The 16,972-nt window shown below is 40.7% G+C and overlaps 1 protein-coding gene across 1 annotated transcript in view; it reads right to left on the bottom strand.

The window, feature by feature from the left end:
* Window positions 1-924: 924 nt before the first annotated feature.
* ppm1j (protein phosphatase, Mg2+/Mn2+ dependent, 1J) overlaps window positions 925-16,972 on the bottom strand; it is a 29,800-nt gene continuing 13,752 nt past the window's right edge. The window contains exons 4-10 of the mRNA XM_061726821.1: window positions 15,716-15,828; window positions 15,537-15,621; window positions 15,063-15,181; window positions 14,716-14,779; window positions 13,091-13,198; window positions 3,402-3,553; window positions 925-1,784 (exon numbers count right to left, since the gene is read on the bottom strand). Of these exons, the coding sequence (XP_061582805.1) occupies window positions 1,637-1,784; window positions 3,402-3,553; window positions 13,091-13,198; window positions 14,716-14,779; window positions 15,063-15,181; window positions 15,537-15,621; window positions 15,716-15,828 (789 nt within the window). The 3' untranslated portion in view covers window positions 925-1,636. The remainder of the gene's footprint in view (window positions 1,785-3,401; window positions 3,554-13,090; window positions 13,199-14,715; window positions 14,780-15,062; window positions 15,182-15,536; window positions 15,622-15,715; window positions 15,829-16,972) is intronic.

Genomic DNA, 16,972 nt, shown 5'->3' on the forward strand with positions numbered 1-16,972 from the left:
ATCAAATTTAGTGCATTGGAAGAGACAAACTCTAGAGTCCCTTACATGTTTTAATAAGGCATAGTTGTGTGACGTTTATCACATCGTACAATAGCAACACATTTACAGAGCGATCCCTCTTCTTCTCGGAGGGTTCGGCAAAGAAAACATGCAGTTAGAAGCAAGAGACCCGGTTCTTATTCACTTCCTTCCAGGACAACATGTGTCACCCTCTGCTCTGCTTGCTATGAGATAATAAAACAAGTCTTCTTATGAACACATTCAATTGAAAGATAACACAAAACAACAGGTTACCACAAAGCATGTGCAATAATCTTCAAGTGCCTCGGCTGTCGTCATTTTTTTTTTTTTCATTCATTATTAACTAAGGAAATACTGCGAAACAGCGTCGACCCTCTTGTGTGCGGGTCGGTGCTGTAGAAGGTCCATTCATCTGCTTTTACTTCCTCCATGCTCCTTTAATGTACAGACATATATTTCATGATTTTTGTTTGTTTTTACTGTTTATTTATTTCTTATTTGTACAGGATTCCCATTCCTCAGGGCAAATGAGCTTCTCTTTGGTTTCCTTATATTTTCTGTTGCAGTCCACCTCACTGTATTTGACCGGGAGACTGTTGGAGGTTGTTACTTTTTAGAAATGTGGAGTAAAAATGTGGGCGTGGCATTAAAAGGAGTTTTTCTTTTAAAAACGGAGCAATCACCAAGCTTGGGACATAAACAAGAAACAAAAATACTACACGGATCACTTGTAAACCATAGTACGACGGAGTATTAGGGCCAAACTAAGACAAAAAAAAAAAAAAAAATGGAAATTACGAGAATAAAGTCATAATAATATGAGAATAAAGTCGTAAAATTACCAGAATAAAGTCGTAATATTACGAGAATAAAGTTGTAATATTTTGAGAATAAAGTCGTAATATTACGAGAATAAAGTCGTAATATTTTGAGAATAAAGTCGTCATATTACGAGAATAAAGTCGTAATATTAAATATATTATAAATATATAAATATAACTTCACAAGATGCTCAATATTCCTCATTTTAACACAGGGAGAAGATGCTCTTTATTCTCGTAATATTACGACTTTATTCTCATAAATTACCACTTTATTCTCATAAATTACCACTTTATTCTTGTAATGTTACGACTTTATTCTCGTAATGTTACGACTTTATTCTATTACGACTTTATTCTCGTAATTTTACAACTTTATTCTCATTATATTATGACTTTATTCTCGTAATTTCCAATTTTCTTTTGTTTTAGTTTGGCCCTAATACTCCGTCGTACCATAGAACAGAAGGTCTGAGAGAAACATTTTCACTTCTCTGATAATGCAACAGAAACTTGTTTTTTTTTTGTTTGTTTTGTATTTTGCACAACTGAAACCAAACAAAGGAGATGGGAGACGGATCCTGGGTTGAACTAAAAAGAGGAAACAGGGTTTGATGAAGAAAGTCAGTGAAGGTGCTGTTTAGACCCGAGTCTTCCACTGAATTCTTTTTTTTTTTTTCTTTTTTTTGCCTCACTGCCTCACCGCCTCATCCAGGGTTTTGAGAGCTTGGAGGGACCGTGGGAAGGAGCCCGAAGTCCCGGCCTCGCCACGGTGGTCGCTACGACGGGGCTCGTCAGGTGTCGGACTCGTACCCGGCCAGCGGGACGACAAACACGGTGATGTCGTCGCCCGAGCCCAGCTTATCGTTGGGTAGCCGCCAGCCGCGCTCCTTCAGCACGCCCCGTGACCTCATCAGCAGGTCCTGCGCTGCCAGCGTGTATCTGCGCGACACACACCCAAGAGACGGAGAGTGTAAACAGTCATTACATTACTCACGTGCACAGCCACAACCACAAAATAAACGTTCACAGACAGTATAAATATGCGTTTACTTAGATGTTGTTCTTTTTCATTTGGTAGAAATGAAACGTTGAAATGTTCACTTCAGGTGGGAAAGATCACCTGGCATCTAAGATCCCATGTTTAACTAAAAGTACCTACTGATTAATGTTAAAATACTCAAATACATAAAATAGATATTTAAAGGTTAGGGTTTTTTTTTTTTATATCTTTTTATTTCAAAATAATTTTCACAATTCACATTTTCACATTCACGATTTCTATTCTACCCACATTCCTACCCTCTCCATAATTGCCCTAGGGAAAAAAAAAATAAAAAAAAAATCATACATTAAGGGAGAATAAAATTAAATAAATATATATATATATATAAAAAAAATATATATATATTTACATATTTTTATTTTATTTTATTTTTTATTTATTTTTTTTTATATATATTTATTTAAAGGGGGAGTTTTGAAGGAAAAATGTTTCTTTGATGAAGCTGCTCAGTGTTTGTAACTAGTATAAAATCATATGAATATTGAAAATGTTGATATAGATATTTTAAAACACAGCTTTAAAGTAAAAATGGGACTATTGTAACACTTCCCTCTTAAATATGGAAAAAGCTGAAATAATGAAACATGGATATTTCATTATTTCTTCAATTCTTTAACAAAAATAAACACGTCTCAAAAGTGTTTGTTAAAACACTCTTGAGACGATTTGCACGTCACAGTTGCTGATTATGCTGCCTGCGGCTTTCTGACTCAGTTCAGCTGATAAACTGTAATCTTAAATCCTGTCCTGATAATCCCTGACTCTGAAAATGTGCTTAATGTAAATATCGGAGCTGCATGTCCTCAGATCATGATTGTAAATATAAGCACTGATATTAGGATAATTTTAATGTCATATTTCACAGTTATGTGCAATAGATACAGTAATATACAGTATTAGCTGTATTTAACTAATAATATAGCTAATATTATAAATAAACCAGGGTCTCAAACTCAAATTTAAAACATAAGTTTTGCTTAAACATTTTAATCTAGAAAAAGCACAAACAGCTCTGTCTTTTACATATTGTGCTCCCACCTGTCCATAAAGAGCCTGTTTTCTGCCTTTTTGTGCCCTTTTTGGAATTGGTGGTGAATTCTAACTTCATCTAACTTCTAACAACAATCTGACATCCAGGTTGAGGCAACTTAGATTAATTGCAGTTCTCCGACTGACCACTAGAGGCTGGCTGCAAAAGCAAGTCAATCTCCGTTGACTTCCATGTTCAAATTTAACAAAAACTGTTTTCATCTCAATCATTTGATTTCATAACCATGGCAACTCTGAGGGGGGTGAATATTTTTTTGTGAATTATAAATGTTTCAATTCACACAGAGTACCATATAGATATTAAAATACCCTTCAATAAGACTGTCACAATAGTTGTAGTTACTTGTCACCACCTAGTGGCCAAAGTGTGCACAGCACCTCACTTAACTTACACTGGGTCACGTTGGGGATAAATATTGAGGTTCATTTAAGAATCTGAATACCTCATGGGATCCGAGGGGTCGCAGCTCGACAAGTACGCCGTCACAGCGTCTGCGGCGTCTCTGTCCGTCGTCACGTCCCACAGACCGTCTGTGCCCATGACCAAGACGTCATCGGGGCCGTGTTTATTTTCATCCAAGTTATAAACCTTTACCTGCAATTGACAAAACTACAATTTAGTCATTTTAAATGTGCCACGCAGTCATGAAGAAGGAGGTTTCTCTGCGTCCAAGAGACGAGGATTAGCAAATGTATTCCTGGCATGTGAGGAAGTATGCACTGATTAGATTGCAGTGCAGCAGCTCACGCTCAGCCACATTCTTACCAGAACAGAAGTCGCATTTTCAATTTTTTTACAAGGAAGATATTGTCAGATAAGCTACAAGCTCAAGGAACAGATTCAGTCTTGTAAATCCCGTGAGAGTGAGCTGAGAAGTGCTTGAACAGGAAATGAGAAAGTGCAAGACGGTTTATTAAACTCCACAAGGGCTGCGTCGAGATTGAAATACTAAACAACTTCCTTATCAACCTTGCCTTTTTTTTTTGGCTAGGTACTTCCTTATCAAAACCTGCCGACAGACGGTTGAAACACTGCAGTGGTGTGCGAGCTGCAGCTAAGACAACGGAGCGGCTGAGGTGAGAAGAGGAACTGGCTGCAGAGGTATGCTCACTTCCTTGTTACGCATGCACCGTTCTCACAAGGACGGACCAGCGAGAAGGCTGGGCTTTTCTGGAGGAGATCAGCCTTGTAAGCGTCCACTTTTACATGAAACATAAATATAATCTATTTGAGAATACCAGCGCCATCTCACTGTTAGTTTTGTGGAAGCTTTCAGAGTAAGTTCCAAAGGAAATCCCTAAAAAAAACTACAAAAGGCACATGCATGCCATGAAATCCGTCCATATAGAAATTAAAGAAACGCTTTTTCAGAGAAAAGATGTGAAGATGCCTGTTGTGTCAAATACAAAGTTCACACTCCAAACCAGCAGAGGGCGACCACACAGTACTGGTGCTCCCAGGAAGTGCACTAATTGGGGCCATGTTCACCTGTGCCAAGGAAGGCATGGCAGGAAATGTTTGGTCTGGTCTGTAAGCTCATCTCACTCATGGTAACAACTCCTGACCACAGCTCCTGATCGATTAAAAGACGCAACTGGTAGGAAAGAACCAGTTTGAATGTGGATGTGATTGGGTTTTTTAGTTTAGGAAATCCAATGCAATTTAAGTTGACTTAATTTGTTTATTTTAATTTAAGCATGTATAGATTGTTGAAAATAGGTAAACATGATGGTACTTTATGTTTAGTTAATATTGATCATTTTGAGGCATTATTAAGTTAAGAAATTGACTTTGAGAATTTAATTTAAATGTTTGAGTGACATATTATTTAGAAATCCTAAAGGAACATACTTACTGATTGTTTAAATTGAGTCTAACTAATGTCTTTTCTGTTTATCTTAAAGGTTATCAACCTACTACTACTCTTCTTTATCCCATCCCATTGCATTATTTGATTACCCCCGTTTAAACCCATCAAACTAAACCCATCTTCAAGAAAATAAAACATTGGATTAAGAAGAATTGAGTTGTCCATTGCATCCTTCCAGAATTGATCAAGCAGTTTGTCAAGTTTGGGCAGAGTTGTGGTCAGAACAAACGCATAACTTGACAGTTGATAACCAGCGTGGCAGTGAAGACAAGGATAAAAGGCCTGAAGCCAAGCTGTCGACGCAAAAGGAGGACAAATTGACTGAAAACTCTTCACCATGGCGAAGGAAACTCTTGGGAAAACAGTCAAGCAACTGAAGCAAGAGAGGACCTTAGCTAAAACTGCCTTCACCAAGCAAGCAAATTACCTGAGTAGGAGTGCTGAAAGCATGATTAAGCAGGAACTACAAGAGGAGTTTAGCAAGCTTAATTCCCTGGCAAGGCATGTCAGCGAGACCAATGATGACTACAGGGCTGGCCTACTGGCAGACATTGAAGCTGCAACTGATGAGGGTGAAGAGGAAGAGGTCAAGTTAGAGAAATACCAGCAGGATGAGCTTGAAAAGACAATGGGAGAGTGTGACGCGAAACTGGATGAAGTCCGGAAAGAAGTCCAATCCAATCTCTGGCGGAAGTATGGTGAATATGAAGTAACCTCTGCAATCAAAGAAGCAGGGATAGTCTGTGACAGAGCTAATGCATGCCCCATCACTGCCATCAATAGAGATGGCTATGAACTGCAGCTGGAAGGAGTGAGGAGACTTGTTAATGATGCCATTATAAGCCTTAAAGACTGGGAAAGATGGATCCCCTCTAGTCAGACTGCACACCTGGAGGGCACAGTAAAGGACCTGAGAGCAGAGAGCAACAGACTTGAAGCCAGAAGGGCAGAATTCCTCACTGCACGAAGGATAGAGGAGGAAAGAAGAGGAAAAGGGCCTCAGCCTGTAACAGTTTCTCAACCAGTGGTGAGGATAAAGGCAACTAGTCTACCCAGATTCACTGGGTTTAAGAGGAATTTCCACAGATGGAAGAAAGACTGGGAAAGTCTGCAAAAACAGGGAGAGCCGGCTGGCTCAGTGGAAGTAAAAAAGTTCCAACTCCTTGACAGTGTGGATGAGAGGATATGCAGAGACCTGCGCCTGTCAACATACAACACTGCTGAAGATATATTCAGAGTACTGGAAAACAGGTTTGGAAATAAATCAACAATTGCCTTGGAAATAATTGAGGACTTAGAGGGGATCCCCCCTTTAAAATCACATCAGCCAAGGAAGGTAATCGACCTAATTCAAGCTGTGGAAAAGGCCCTGAATGACCTCACTGAGCTTGAAAGCATTGGAGCCATCAAGAATCCCCTTGTGATCAGATCTATAGAGAGCAAACTACCAGACAATATGAAGAGGGACTGGCTCACATTCATGGTCAATCCAAGAAATGGAGTCATACCTGACAATCACTTTGACAGTCTTCTTACATTCTTAAAGACTCAGGAGGAGATCCTGGAGAAACTAGACCAACTAAGTGAAAAACCTGAAAAGAAGCCTACTTACCTGGAGAAGAAGTATGCCTCAACAAAGACAACAAGGAAAGGAGGATGTGTTGTCTGTGGAGACGAAAGGCACCGTGAGAAGATCTTCTTTTGCAAGCGGTTCAAAGAACTAAAGCCTGGTGAGAAGCTGAATGCTGTTGGAAAACTGGGAGCATGCAGAAGATGCCTCACATGTCATGCAGAGGATGAAGAATGTACAGATACTTACCTGTGCAGGAACAAAGACTGCAAGAGAGGAGGCTCTTCAGACCACCATTTCTTTCTTTGCCTGAGAGGAGGAGTCAAGGGAAAGGAATCGGAGAAAGTGGTAAAACCCAGCACCAGAAGGCAGACACTCACAGAGGAGCAAGAGACATTAATATCTGAGCTCACCCCAGACATGGCAGAAAAATTCAGGAAAGCTTTCACCAACCTGGCTGCAAAATCCCACTGCTCTTTAAAGAACTTACCTGGAGTGATGGACTTAAACACATGTGAGTTACCAGTTATTCTTATGCTTCTGGAAGTAACTACCAATGCAGGACAGAAAATTGGAACTCTCATTGACTTGGCATCAGATACTAACTACATCACTCACAGAGCTGCCAGAAGACTGAATCTACAGAGTGAAAAGATCACGCTTGTTGTCCATGGAGTCGGAGGCATGGCCATGAAGGTAAAGACCAAAAAATACTTACTGAAAGTGAGAGTCAAGACACCTAGAGGCACGGAGAGAGCTCATCATCTTATCTGCTATGGCTTGGATGAAATTGCAAAAGTACAAAGGGTGATTAAACCGCAACAACTCAAGAGGTTCTTCCCTGACACCAGCCTGGAAGACCTTCACAGACCAGAGCATGTTGAGCTTCTCATTAGCCACCGTGAAGGAAGACTCGCTCCACAAAGGGTAAAAGTAGTAGGAGATCTAGTCCTTTGGGAGAGCCCTTTAGGAAAGACTGTTGGTGGAGCACATCCAGACCTCTGTGAATTGGTGGACATGGCTCTGCACAGTTCTGAAACCCACTTTGCACGTTCAATGAGAACCACAGCAGTGAAGTATCAAGAATTCAAAGCTGAAACCAAAAGCACAGTTGCTGGCAGAGAGTTCTTGGACTGGTGGAAGTGGGACAGCATAGGGGCAGCCTGCGAACCCATGTGTGGAGGATGCCGGTGCGGTACCTGTCAACCAGGAGGCAAAGACATGACTTTTAGTGAGGAAAAAGAGCTGGAGCTTATCAGACAAGGCCTCACCTATGTGAAAGCAGATGCCCACAGTCAGGAGCCTCACTGGGACACAAAATATCCTTGGATTGAAGATCCAAAATGCCTGCCTAACAACAGAAATGCAGTGGAGGCCACTTTTCTGAGGACAGAGAGGCAGCTAAAGAAAGATCCAGAGTGGCGTGTGGCATATACAAATCAAGTCCATGAGATGGTGGAGAGGAGAGCAGCAAGGAAACTCACCAAGGAGATCATCGCTGACTGGAAAGGACCAGTATGGTATGTCAGCCACTTGGTGGCGCCAAACCCACACTCCATCACAACACCTGTGCGACTGGTATGGAACAGCAGCCAGAAGTTTAAAGGGCTAAGCATGAATGACCTACTTCTGAAAGGGCCTGATGTCCTCAATCCCATCCGAGCAGTGCTACTAAGGTTCAGAAGAGGAGTCCATGCTGCCCTAGGTGACATCAAAAAGATGTATAATTCTGTGTGGCTTGAAGACCTGGAGATGCACCTCCACAGATTCCTCTGGAGAGACCATGAAGATGAGGAAATTGAAGAATATGCCATCACCAGAGTCAATATTGGTGATCGACCAGCAGGGTGCATTGCACAACTGGCCATGAGGGAAACAGCAAAGCTGCCCATGTTCACTCACCTGGAGGAGGAGCGTAGGATCCTTGAAGAGGATTCCTATGTAGATGACATCCTGACATCCCACAATGACCTGGAAAGGCTGGACAAGACCACAGAAACAGTCAAAGAAATCCTGAAGGCAGGTGGATTCTTCCTCAAGCCGTGGGTCCGGTCAGGCCAAAGTGGGAGGCAGGAAGATGCATCAGAGCAGTCAGTGTCAGCAGACCAAGTGTTCATTCTTCCCAACCAGATGAGACAAGGGGAAAACAAGGCCCTTGGAGTTGGCTACCTGGTTGAAACAGACAAGCTGTACCTCATGACCTCGATCAACTTTTCAAAGAAAAGAAAGAAGATGAGAATTAGCAAAAATCTTCTTGGGGGAGAGGTGAGGGAAAGAACTCCAAACCCACTGACCAGAAGACAACTACTTAGCCAAGTAGCTAGCCTGTACGACCCAATAGGCCTTGCAACACCCGTCAAGCAGAAGGGAGCCATTCTGGTCAGAAAAGCTTTTCAAGAAGCTGGAGGCAGAGCGCCAACCCGGGATACATGGGACAAACCTCTGTCTGAAAGACTGAGAGAAGAAGCCATCCACCTATTTGAAGAATACACGCGCCTCAACCAAATCACCTTTCACAGAAGCCTTACACCAGTCAAAAGGATTGGAGGACCCTGGGGCATAACATTCTCCGATGGAAGCGACCAGAGCTATGGAGCTGTCGTATACTTCAGATGGGAAACCGAACAAGGCATCCTGGTCCGACTTGTTGAGTCCAAAGCAAAGCTCACACCACTTGACCAAAAGGGAGAAGCAGTAAAGGCTGAGGTCTGTGGTGCTGTCTTTGCTGCAAGACTCAAAAGGTACATTGAAAAGCACAGTCGAATGCCAATTGAACGTTGGCTCCATCTGCTGGACAGTCAAACCGTGCTAGGAGCAATCCAAAAAGACAGCTATGGGTACCAGAGTTTCTTTGCAAACAGGGTTGGGGAGATCCAGATGTCCACGTCTGTTGAAGACTGGAGGTGGATTCCAGGTGAGCAGAACATCGCTGACTTCATAACAAGAGGAGCAGCCCCAGAACACCTCAGAGAGGACTCTGTGTGGCAAAATGGACCAGAGTTTCTGAAACGACCTGTGGAAGAGTGGCCGACAAAGTCAGGCAAGGATGTAGCTGCAGATGCCAGAGACAGTATAAACAAGCTCCAAAGGAAATGTTTCACAGCAGTACTGACCCGAGCACAGATGAAAAGAGACCAGCATATCCCAACTACCACTGCAATTCCAGTGTCTTCAACCCCTGCTCTGGCCAAAACAGACCAAAGACAGGACCTGCAAAGCAGCCCTAGTGGAGGCCAGAGACCACCTGCTGGTTCTGCAGTGAAAACAATCCTTGACATCAGTAAGTTCAGCAGTTTAACCAGGCTGACCAAAGTCTTGGCCTGGGTGTGGAGAGCTGCCACAAGGTGGAAAAAAGTGTTGGACAGAACCGCAGTTAAAGATAAGCCAAAGGGGGAGGGAATTCTTTCAGCTCAAAAAATCAAGTCCAGAATCAATGAAGCTGCACTTACCATCAGGGAGTGTGAAGATGCACTCAGGGATATCTTCCTTGCGGCACAAGAAGAAGTGACCTTTCCAAACACTGCACTCAACAGACTGGCTGTGATCAAAGATGAAAGCACTGGACTTTTACTCTGTGGAGGAAGATTCCAAATCTTTAACGAAGAAAAAACTGCGGTACCAATCTTGCCTTACACATCATGGACATCCACTCTTTTAGCTCGAGAAGCCCACAATGCCAACCATGAAGAAATTGCAGGCACACTTCTCCGGATGAGAAGGAAAGCTTGGGTGGTGAGAGGCCGGAAACTAGCTCAAAAGATTGTTGACAACTGTGTGGCATGCAGGAAAGCCAAGGTCAGAAGATGCCAGCAAATCATGAGTGACCTTCCATCTGAGCGAATAACACCGGCCAATCCATTTAAGTACACAACAGTGGACTTATTTGGACCCTACGAAGTTAAGGATGAGGTAAAAAAGAAGGTGAAGCTCAAAGTGTGGGGGATTGTCTTCTGCTGCATGGCGTCTAGAGCTATGCACACAGACCTCGTCAGTGACCAATCAGCTGAAGGGTTCCTGCTGGCTTACCAACGATTCACAGCACTAAGAGGACACCCAAGGAAACTGTGGTCCGATCCTGGAAAGAACTTTATTGGCGCCAGACCTGCCCTCAAAGAGCTCTACATGTTTCTGGACCGACTGGAAAAATCAAAGATTGAAAATGAAGCCTCCAAACATGGCACAGAATGGAGCTGGAAAATCCATCCTGCAGACTCGCCTCACAGAAATGGAGCTGCTGAAGCTGCTGTCCGCACCGTGAAGAGGGCTTTGCACAATCTGGGAGGTAATGGAGCCTTCACATGGAGTGAATTTCAAACTTTCCTTTATATGGCTTCCAACCTCGCCAATGAAAGACCTATTGATGCCAGGACTCAGAGTCGGGAAGACTGCGTGGAATACATCAGCCCAAATTCACTTCTGCTTGGAAGAACTGGAACCAGCGGAGATCCGGGGAGCTTCAACTTTGAAGGCTACTCTTACAAGAGATTAAGAGCTATCCAAACAGAAGTTGACCGGTTTTGGAGTAAGTGGAGTCAGTTAGCAGGACCAAACCTGTTTGTCAGGACCAAGTGGCACACAGTGCACAGGAACGTGGCCATTGGAGACGTTGTCTGGCTGGCTGACCAAAATACCTTGAGAGGACAGTTCAGGCTTGCCAGAGTCATTGATGTCAACACCGACAAGAGAGGAATTGTAAGGGACGTGCATGTCAGAACATTCCCCAGCTACCCAGTCTCAACTGTGAAGTCCTCGCAGAAGGTGAAAAAGCCATCAACCAAAATACCTGCAACAGTTCTTCACCGGGATGTCAGACGGATAGTTGTCCTGCTTCCAGTTGAAGAGCAAAAACAAAATTGAAGGGAAAACATCTGGATCCAGGACATCATGAAGTTGGTGTGACCTCCTTGGGTTGAAGAACCAGGAGGTCAAGTGGGAGGTGTTGTGTCAAATACAAAGTTCACACTCCAAACCAGCAGAGGGCGACCACACAGTACTGGTGCTCCCAGGAAGTGCACTAATTGGGGCCATGTTCACCTGTGCCAAGGAAGGCATGGCAGGAAATGTTTGGTCTGGTCTGTAAGCTCATCTCACTCATGGTAACAACTCCTGACCACAGCTCCTGATCGATTAAAAGACGCAACTGGTAGGAAAGAACCAGTTTGAATGTGGATGTGATTGGGTTTTTTAGTTTAGGAAATCCAATGCAATTTAAGTTGACTTAATTTGTTTATTTTAATTTAAGCATGTATAGATTGTTGAAAATAGGTAAACATGATGGTACTTTATGTTTAGTTAATATTGATCATTTTGAGGCATTATTAAGTTAAGAAATTGACTTTGAGAATTTAATTTAAATGTTTGAGTGACATATTATTTAGAAATCCTAAAGGAACATACTTACTGATTGTTTAAATTGAGTCTAACTAATGTCTTTTCTGTTTATCTTAAAGGTTATCAACCTACTACTACTCTTCTTTATCCCATCCCATTGCATTATTTGATTACCCCCGTTTAAACCCATCAAACTAAACCCATCTTCAAGAAAATAAAACATTGGATTAAGAAGAATTGAGTTGTCCATTGCATCCTTCCAGAATTGATCAAGCAGTTTGTCAAGTTTGGGCAGAGTTGTGGTCAGAACAAACGCATAACTTGACAATGCCTCTGAGATGGGTAGATAAATGTTCAAACGTGAACACTTATCAGTAAAGCAACAAATGTGCACTTGTCAGCTTTGTAGCACCCTATAATGTAATAATTTCCTGAAAATGTAATAACGCCTGAAAATGTAATAAAATTTGCACTTAACTCAATGGAAAATGTAATAAAACCCAATAATGTAATAACTTGACCAATAATGTAATAAAATATCCTGACTGATATTGTAATAACATTTTTACCGATAATGTAGTACCTTATTACATTATTGGGAATTTATTACATTTTCAGGTGGGTCTTTTTTTTTTTCAAAACTGATCATGTAATACTTGACAAATAATGTAATATATATGTTCATTTTAAGTCCAGAGTTCTACATTTTGTGTTTTAATTATCTAAGAATGTTATATACGCTGGATTTGAAACACCAGAATGACTATTGGGTTAAATTACAGACTTTGAGTTCCATGTAATAAATTCCCAATAATGTAATAAGGTACTACATTATCGGTAAAAATGTTATTACAATATCAGTCAGGATATTTTATTACATTATTGGTCAAGTTATTACATTATTGGGTTTTATTACATTTTTGATTGAGTTAAGTACAAATTTTATTACATTTTCAGGCGTTATTACATTTTCAGGAAATTATTACATTATAGGGTGCTACAAGCTTCAACACTAACAACTTTGGGTCCTGGCACTCATTTGGAAGTTGGTTCAGCATGTAACACCAACTTCAACAAACAAAAAAAAGGTGAAATACGGAACATATGGAAGATTATTTCAACATGACATTACTCTAGTCGTTTCCCAACAGCCCAAAGAGGACAAACTTTCAGATTTTTCTACACAGAATAAATCAGAGTGAATTAACTGTCTTGTTTTCAGATATCTGAGCTGAACTTTTTCAATGTTTTATTAAAAAAAAAAGGAAAATCTATAGCAGAGCTTCTCTGTGACAGGCAGCTTTGCCTAAATGCACTACGGCTTCTGAAACAAGATTCTCCTCAGGTGTCCCCCACTCACCTCTGGGACGCAGGAGAGGAAGGGCTTGATGTAAATGTTGGAGCTGTAAACCTTCAGCTCGTGGTCTCCAAGCCCGCGGGTCACGCCGATCGTTGCCATGACACGAGCCTGTGAACACCAGAGTTATTATCGTTCACCAAAACGAACGAAATAACGAAAACTAAAATTGAAAAAACTATTTTGTTAACTGAACTAAATAAAAACGAAAATGAAAAGACAAAAACGATAACTAACTGAAACTATATTGCGTTTTTAGAAAACTAACTAAAACAAACTGAAATTATAGATATCATTTCCTCCGTTTTCGTCCCTGTCAATATAAGCCTCTTGGTATGATCAATTTATTCCGCTCTGGCCGTTTATCTCCAACTGGCAGCTATGGAACCTTAACGTCTCACGGTCCGTGACGTCAAAACTAAAACTAAAACTAATAAAAACTAAACTAAAACTAAGCATTTTTGAAAATATAAAAACGAATAAAAACTAGCAAACCCACACTAAAAACGAATTAAAACTAACTGAATTGAATGAGAAAAAGTCAAAACAAAATAAAACTAAACTAAAATGAAAAATTCAAAACTATTATAACCCTGGTGCGCACACACACACACACACACACACACACACACACACACACACACACACACGCACACGCACACGCACACACAGACACACACACACACACACACACACACACACACACACACACACACACACACACTATCAATTAACTGCAGTTTTGTTCTTGTGCTTCAGTTCCCAGAAAAATCAATTTATGAGGGATTATTAGGTGAAGTTTTATTTCCATTTGGCGTTTACCTGCAGAAATACGAGAGCGTTTTATAAATAACATTTCTAAAATAATCTGCTTAGACGGGGTGAGAAAAGCACCATTTCACACTCCCGCAGACAGGTATGTAATAATGTTATTATTAGACTCCATCGGCCTAATCTTTAAGAAAACAGTCTCATCGTTTAGAACAGGGGTCGGCAATCCAAAATGTTGAAAGAGCCATATAGGACCAAAAACACAACAAACAAATATGTCTAGAGCCGCAAAAAATTAAAAGTCTTGTATAAGCCTTAGAATGAAGGCAACACATGCTGCATGTATCTATATTAGTTATAACTGGGGGAAGATTTTTTTTTTTATTATGCACTTCGAGAAAAAAGTCGAAATTTTGAGAAAAAGTCGAAATATCGAGAAAAAAGTCAAAATTTCATGAAAAATTTGAAATGTAAAGAAAAAGTCTAAATGTTGAGAAAAAGTCAAAATTTCGAGAAAAGTCAAAATTTCGAGAAAAAAGTCTAAATGTTGAGAAAAAAATCGAAATGTTGAGAAAAAAGTCGAAATGTCAAGATTAAAAAGGAAAGGAAAAAGGAAGAAAAAAAGAGGAAAAAAGGAAAAAAAGAAGAAAAAAGAAAAAAAGAAGAAAAAAAAAGAAAAAAGGAAAAAAGATTAAAAAAATTTGAAAAAAAGGAAAAAAGAAAAAAAAGAAGAAAGAAAGGAAAAAAAAGGTCAAAAATTTTTGAAAAAGCTCCAGGAGCCACTAGGGTGGCGCTAAAGAGCCGCGGGTTGCCGACCCCTGGTTTAGAATGTATTGAACTTTTAAGCGATTACTTACCTTTTTCCCCTCTCCGTATATAAGTGGGAATTTCAGATCATCTTCTACGATTGTCTTATAGGCCCTACAGCAACAAAACAAAGACAACAGAGTTCAGATGATCTGTTTCAAATGTGCAAATAAATTGGTTATTGGATTAATTAATCACCGCAATAAGGATTTAACCTTCTCCTTTCAAAGCAAATGTTCAACCACAAGGTTATTGTTTACTTTAACATGTCAACTGGACTTCTGAAACGTTGCTTCATATCCTTTTTTTAGATTATTTTACACTCTGCCCTGAAGCCCTGTGCAGAGTTAAGTGTTTCTCTGTCACAAATGTGATTAATGAAGACAGCGGTGTTCACCAGCCGGTCATGGTGTGGTCCCTGTAGAGCATCTTCTTGCCCAGCTCGCTGTGCTGGATCCTGCGAGGGAACTCAATGTGAGTGAACTCGTTACCCAGGAGTTCCGGCCTCAGGAAGCCCTGGATGTGTCACACCAAATTGGAAAGGTTTTCCATCAAATGGGGGAATGAAAAGAGTTACTTGTCGGTGGATCAGTGTGAAATCAGGCAACGTGATTGCATGTGTGACAGTAGGCCCGTGGTGCAAAAGCAGCTTTACACAGTCCACCTACACCGTGACACACAACTACACACGGCTGCTAAAACAAGCAACCCATGCACATCCATTTATTTCAGTGTGACTGCTCATTTTTTATCCTCTTTATTTTTTTTTACAGGCCTCTCTGTACTCACAGAAAAGTATGCAGCCGGTTTATGTGTCTGGTGGTAAGAGTGAAATGTTCCCAGCATGTGTGACATGAAAGATAAATAATACCAGATACTGCAACCGCTGTCTCTCCGACTCTGGCGTGAACTCATTAGTCATGGGAATGACTTCATTATTTCGTATGATTATGGCCCTGCAGAGAGACACAGTAACGACAGGGTGGAAAGTAGTCGTAAAATTTAGTCAATGTGAATGATTAAACTGAGAATTTAAGACATTCCTCTCACCTGCTGTCTCCAGCGTTGGCTACATACAGTTTCCCCATTAAATCAATGGCAGCTAAGGCACAACAACCACCCGAAATGGCATATGTAGCTTTTTCCTTTTCAATTAGGTCGTCCTGAAATAAAAAGAGAGACAAATCAAAGTTGCAACAAGCAAGGCTTAAAAATCTCATCACAGCTGAGGCCTCATTATTTTCTTCGTGTTTTAAAAATTCAGCCCCTAATGTTTATCTGAGTTCGCATCCTGAGCCTAGATGCCCAGACTTCCCAATCCCCAGCCACCTTCTCCACGTTTTCTTGGGAAATTCAGAGGCGTTACGAAGAGATATTATTTCTCCATCTGCCCTGGGATCCCTGCCTGGTTGGAGCTACACAGGGAGGTCTCCAAGGGGAATTCAACCTGTTACTCAAACCAGCTCAGCAGGGTAATCTCTGTGTGGAGGAGCAGTGGCTCCCAAATCTCTATGGGAAAAGTCCAGCCACACTGTGAAGGAAATACATTTCAGCCACTTGTATCTGGCGCAGTGGTGTCAAGTAAAGAAGTACAAATACTTTGTTACCTTACTTAAGTAGAAATTTTGGTTATCTATACTTCACTGGAGTAATTATTTTTCAGACGACTTTTTACTTTTACTCCTTACATTTTCACGCAATTATCTGTACTTTTTACTCCTTACATTTTAAAAACAGCCTCGTTACTCTATTTCATTTTGGCCTTTAAATAAAAACTATCCAGTTAAATTGCTCCATCCGGATAGAGTGAATTTGGTTGTGGTTGTTTCAGATGTTCTTGTCCAGTTTTGTTCTTACATCCGTTCCCTCAAATTCCTGCAACTAAACTTGGATGTACATTCCAATAAAGGTTAGGATAAATGATAACATGCCTCTGAAGTTTGACTTTTTGCACCATTACAATATTTATAGGCAACTAGTCATCATATCTTCTGCTCTCTGAAACACATGTTAATGCTCAATAGTACACATATATGGTTCTTTAATATATTTGCATTATACTAAGATGCATTCATTTTCAATGGCTTTTGTCCTTAATGGCTTTTTCCCCCTTACATTACTTTTACTTTTATACTTTAAGTAGTTTTGAAACCAGTACTTTTATACTTTTACTTGAGTAAAAAACTTGAGTTGATACTTCAACTTCTACAGGAGTATTTTTAAACTCTAGTATCTATACTTCTACCTGAGTAATGAATGTGAATACTTTTGACACCTCATTTGTTTGGTCACTTCCCTCAGTTAGTG

This window comes from Cololabis saira, chromosome 8 (genome assembly GCF_033807715.1).
Source record: "Cololabis saira isolate AMF1-May2022 chromosome 8, fColSai1.1, whole genome shotgun sequence".
NCBI lineage: Eukaryota > Metazoa > Chordata > Actinopteri > Beloniformes > Belonidae > Cololabis > Cololabis saira.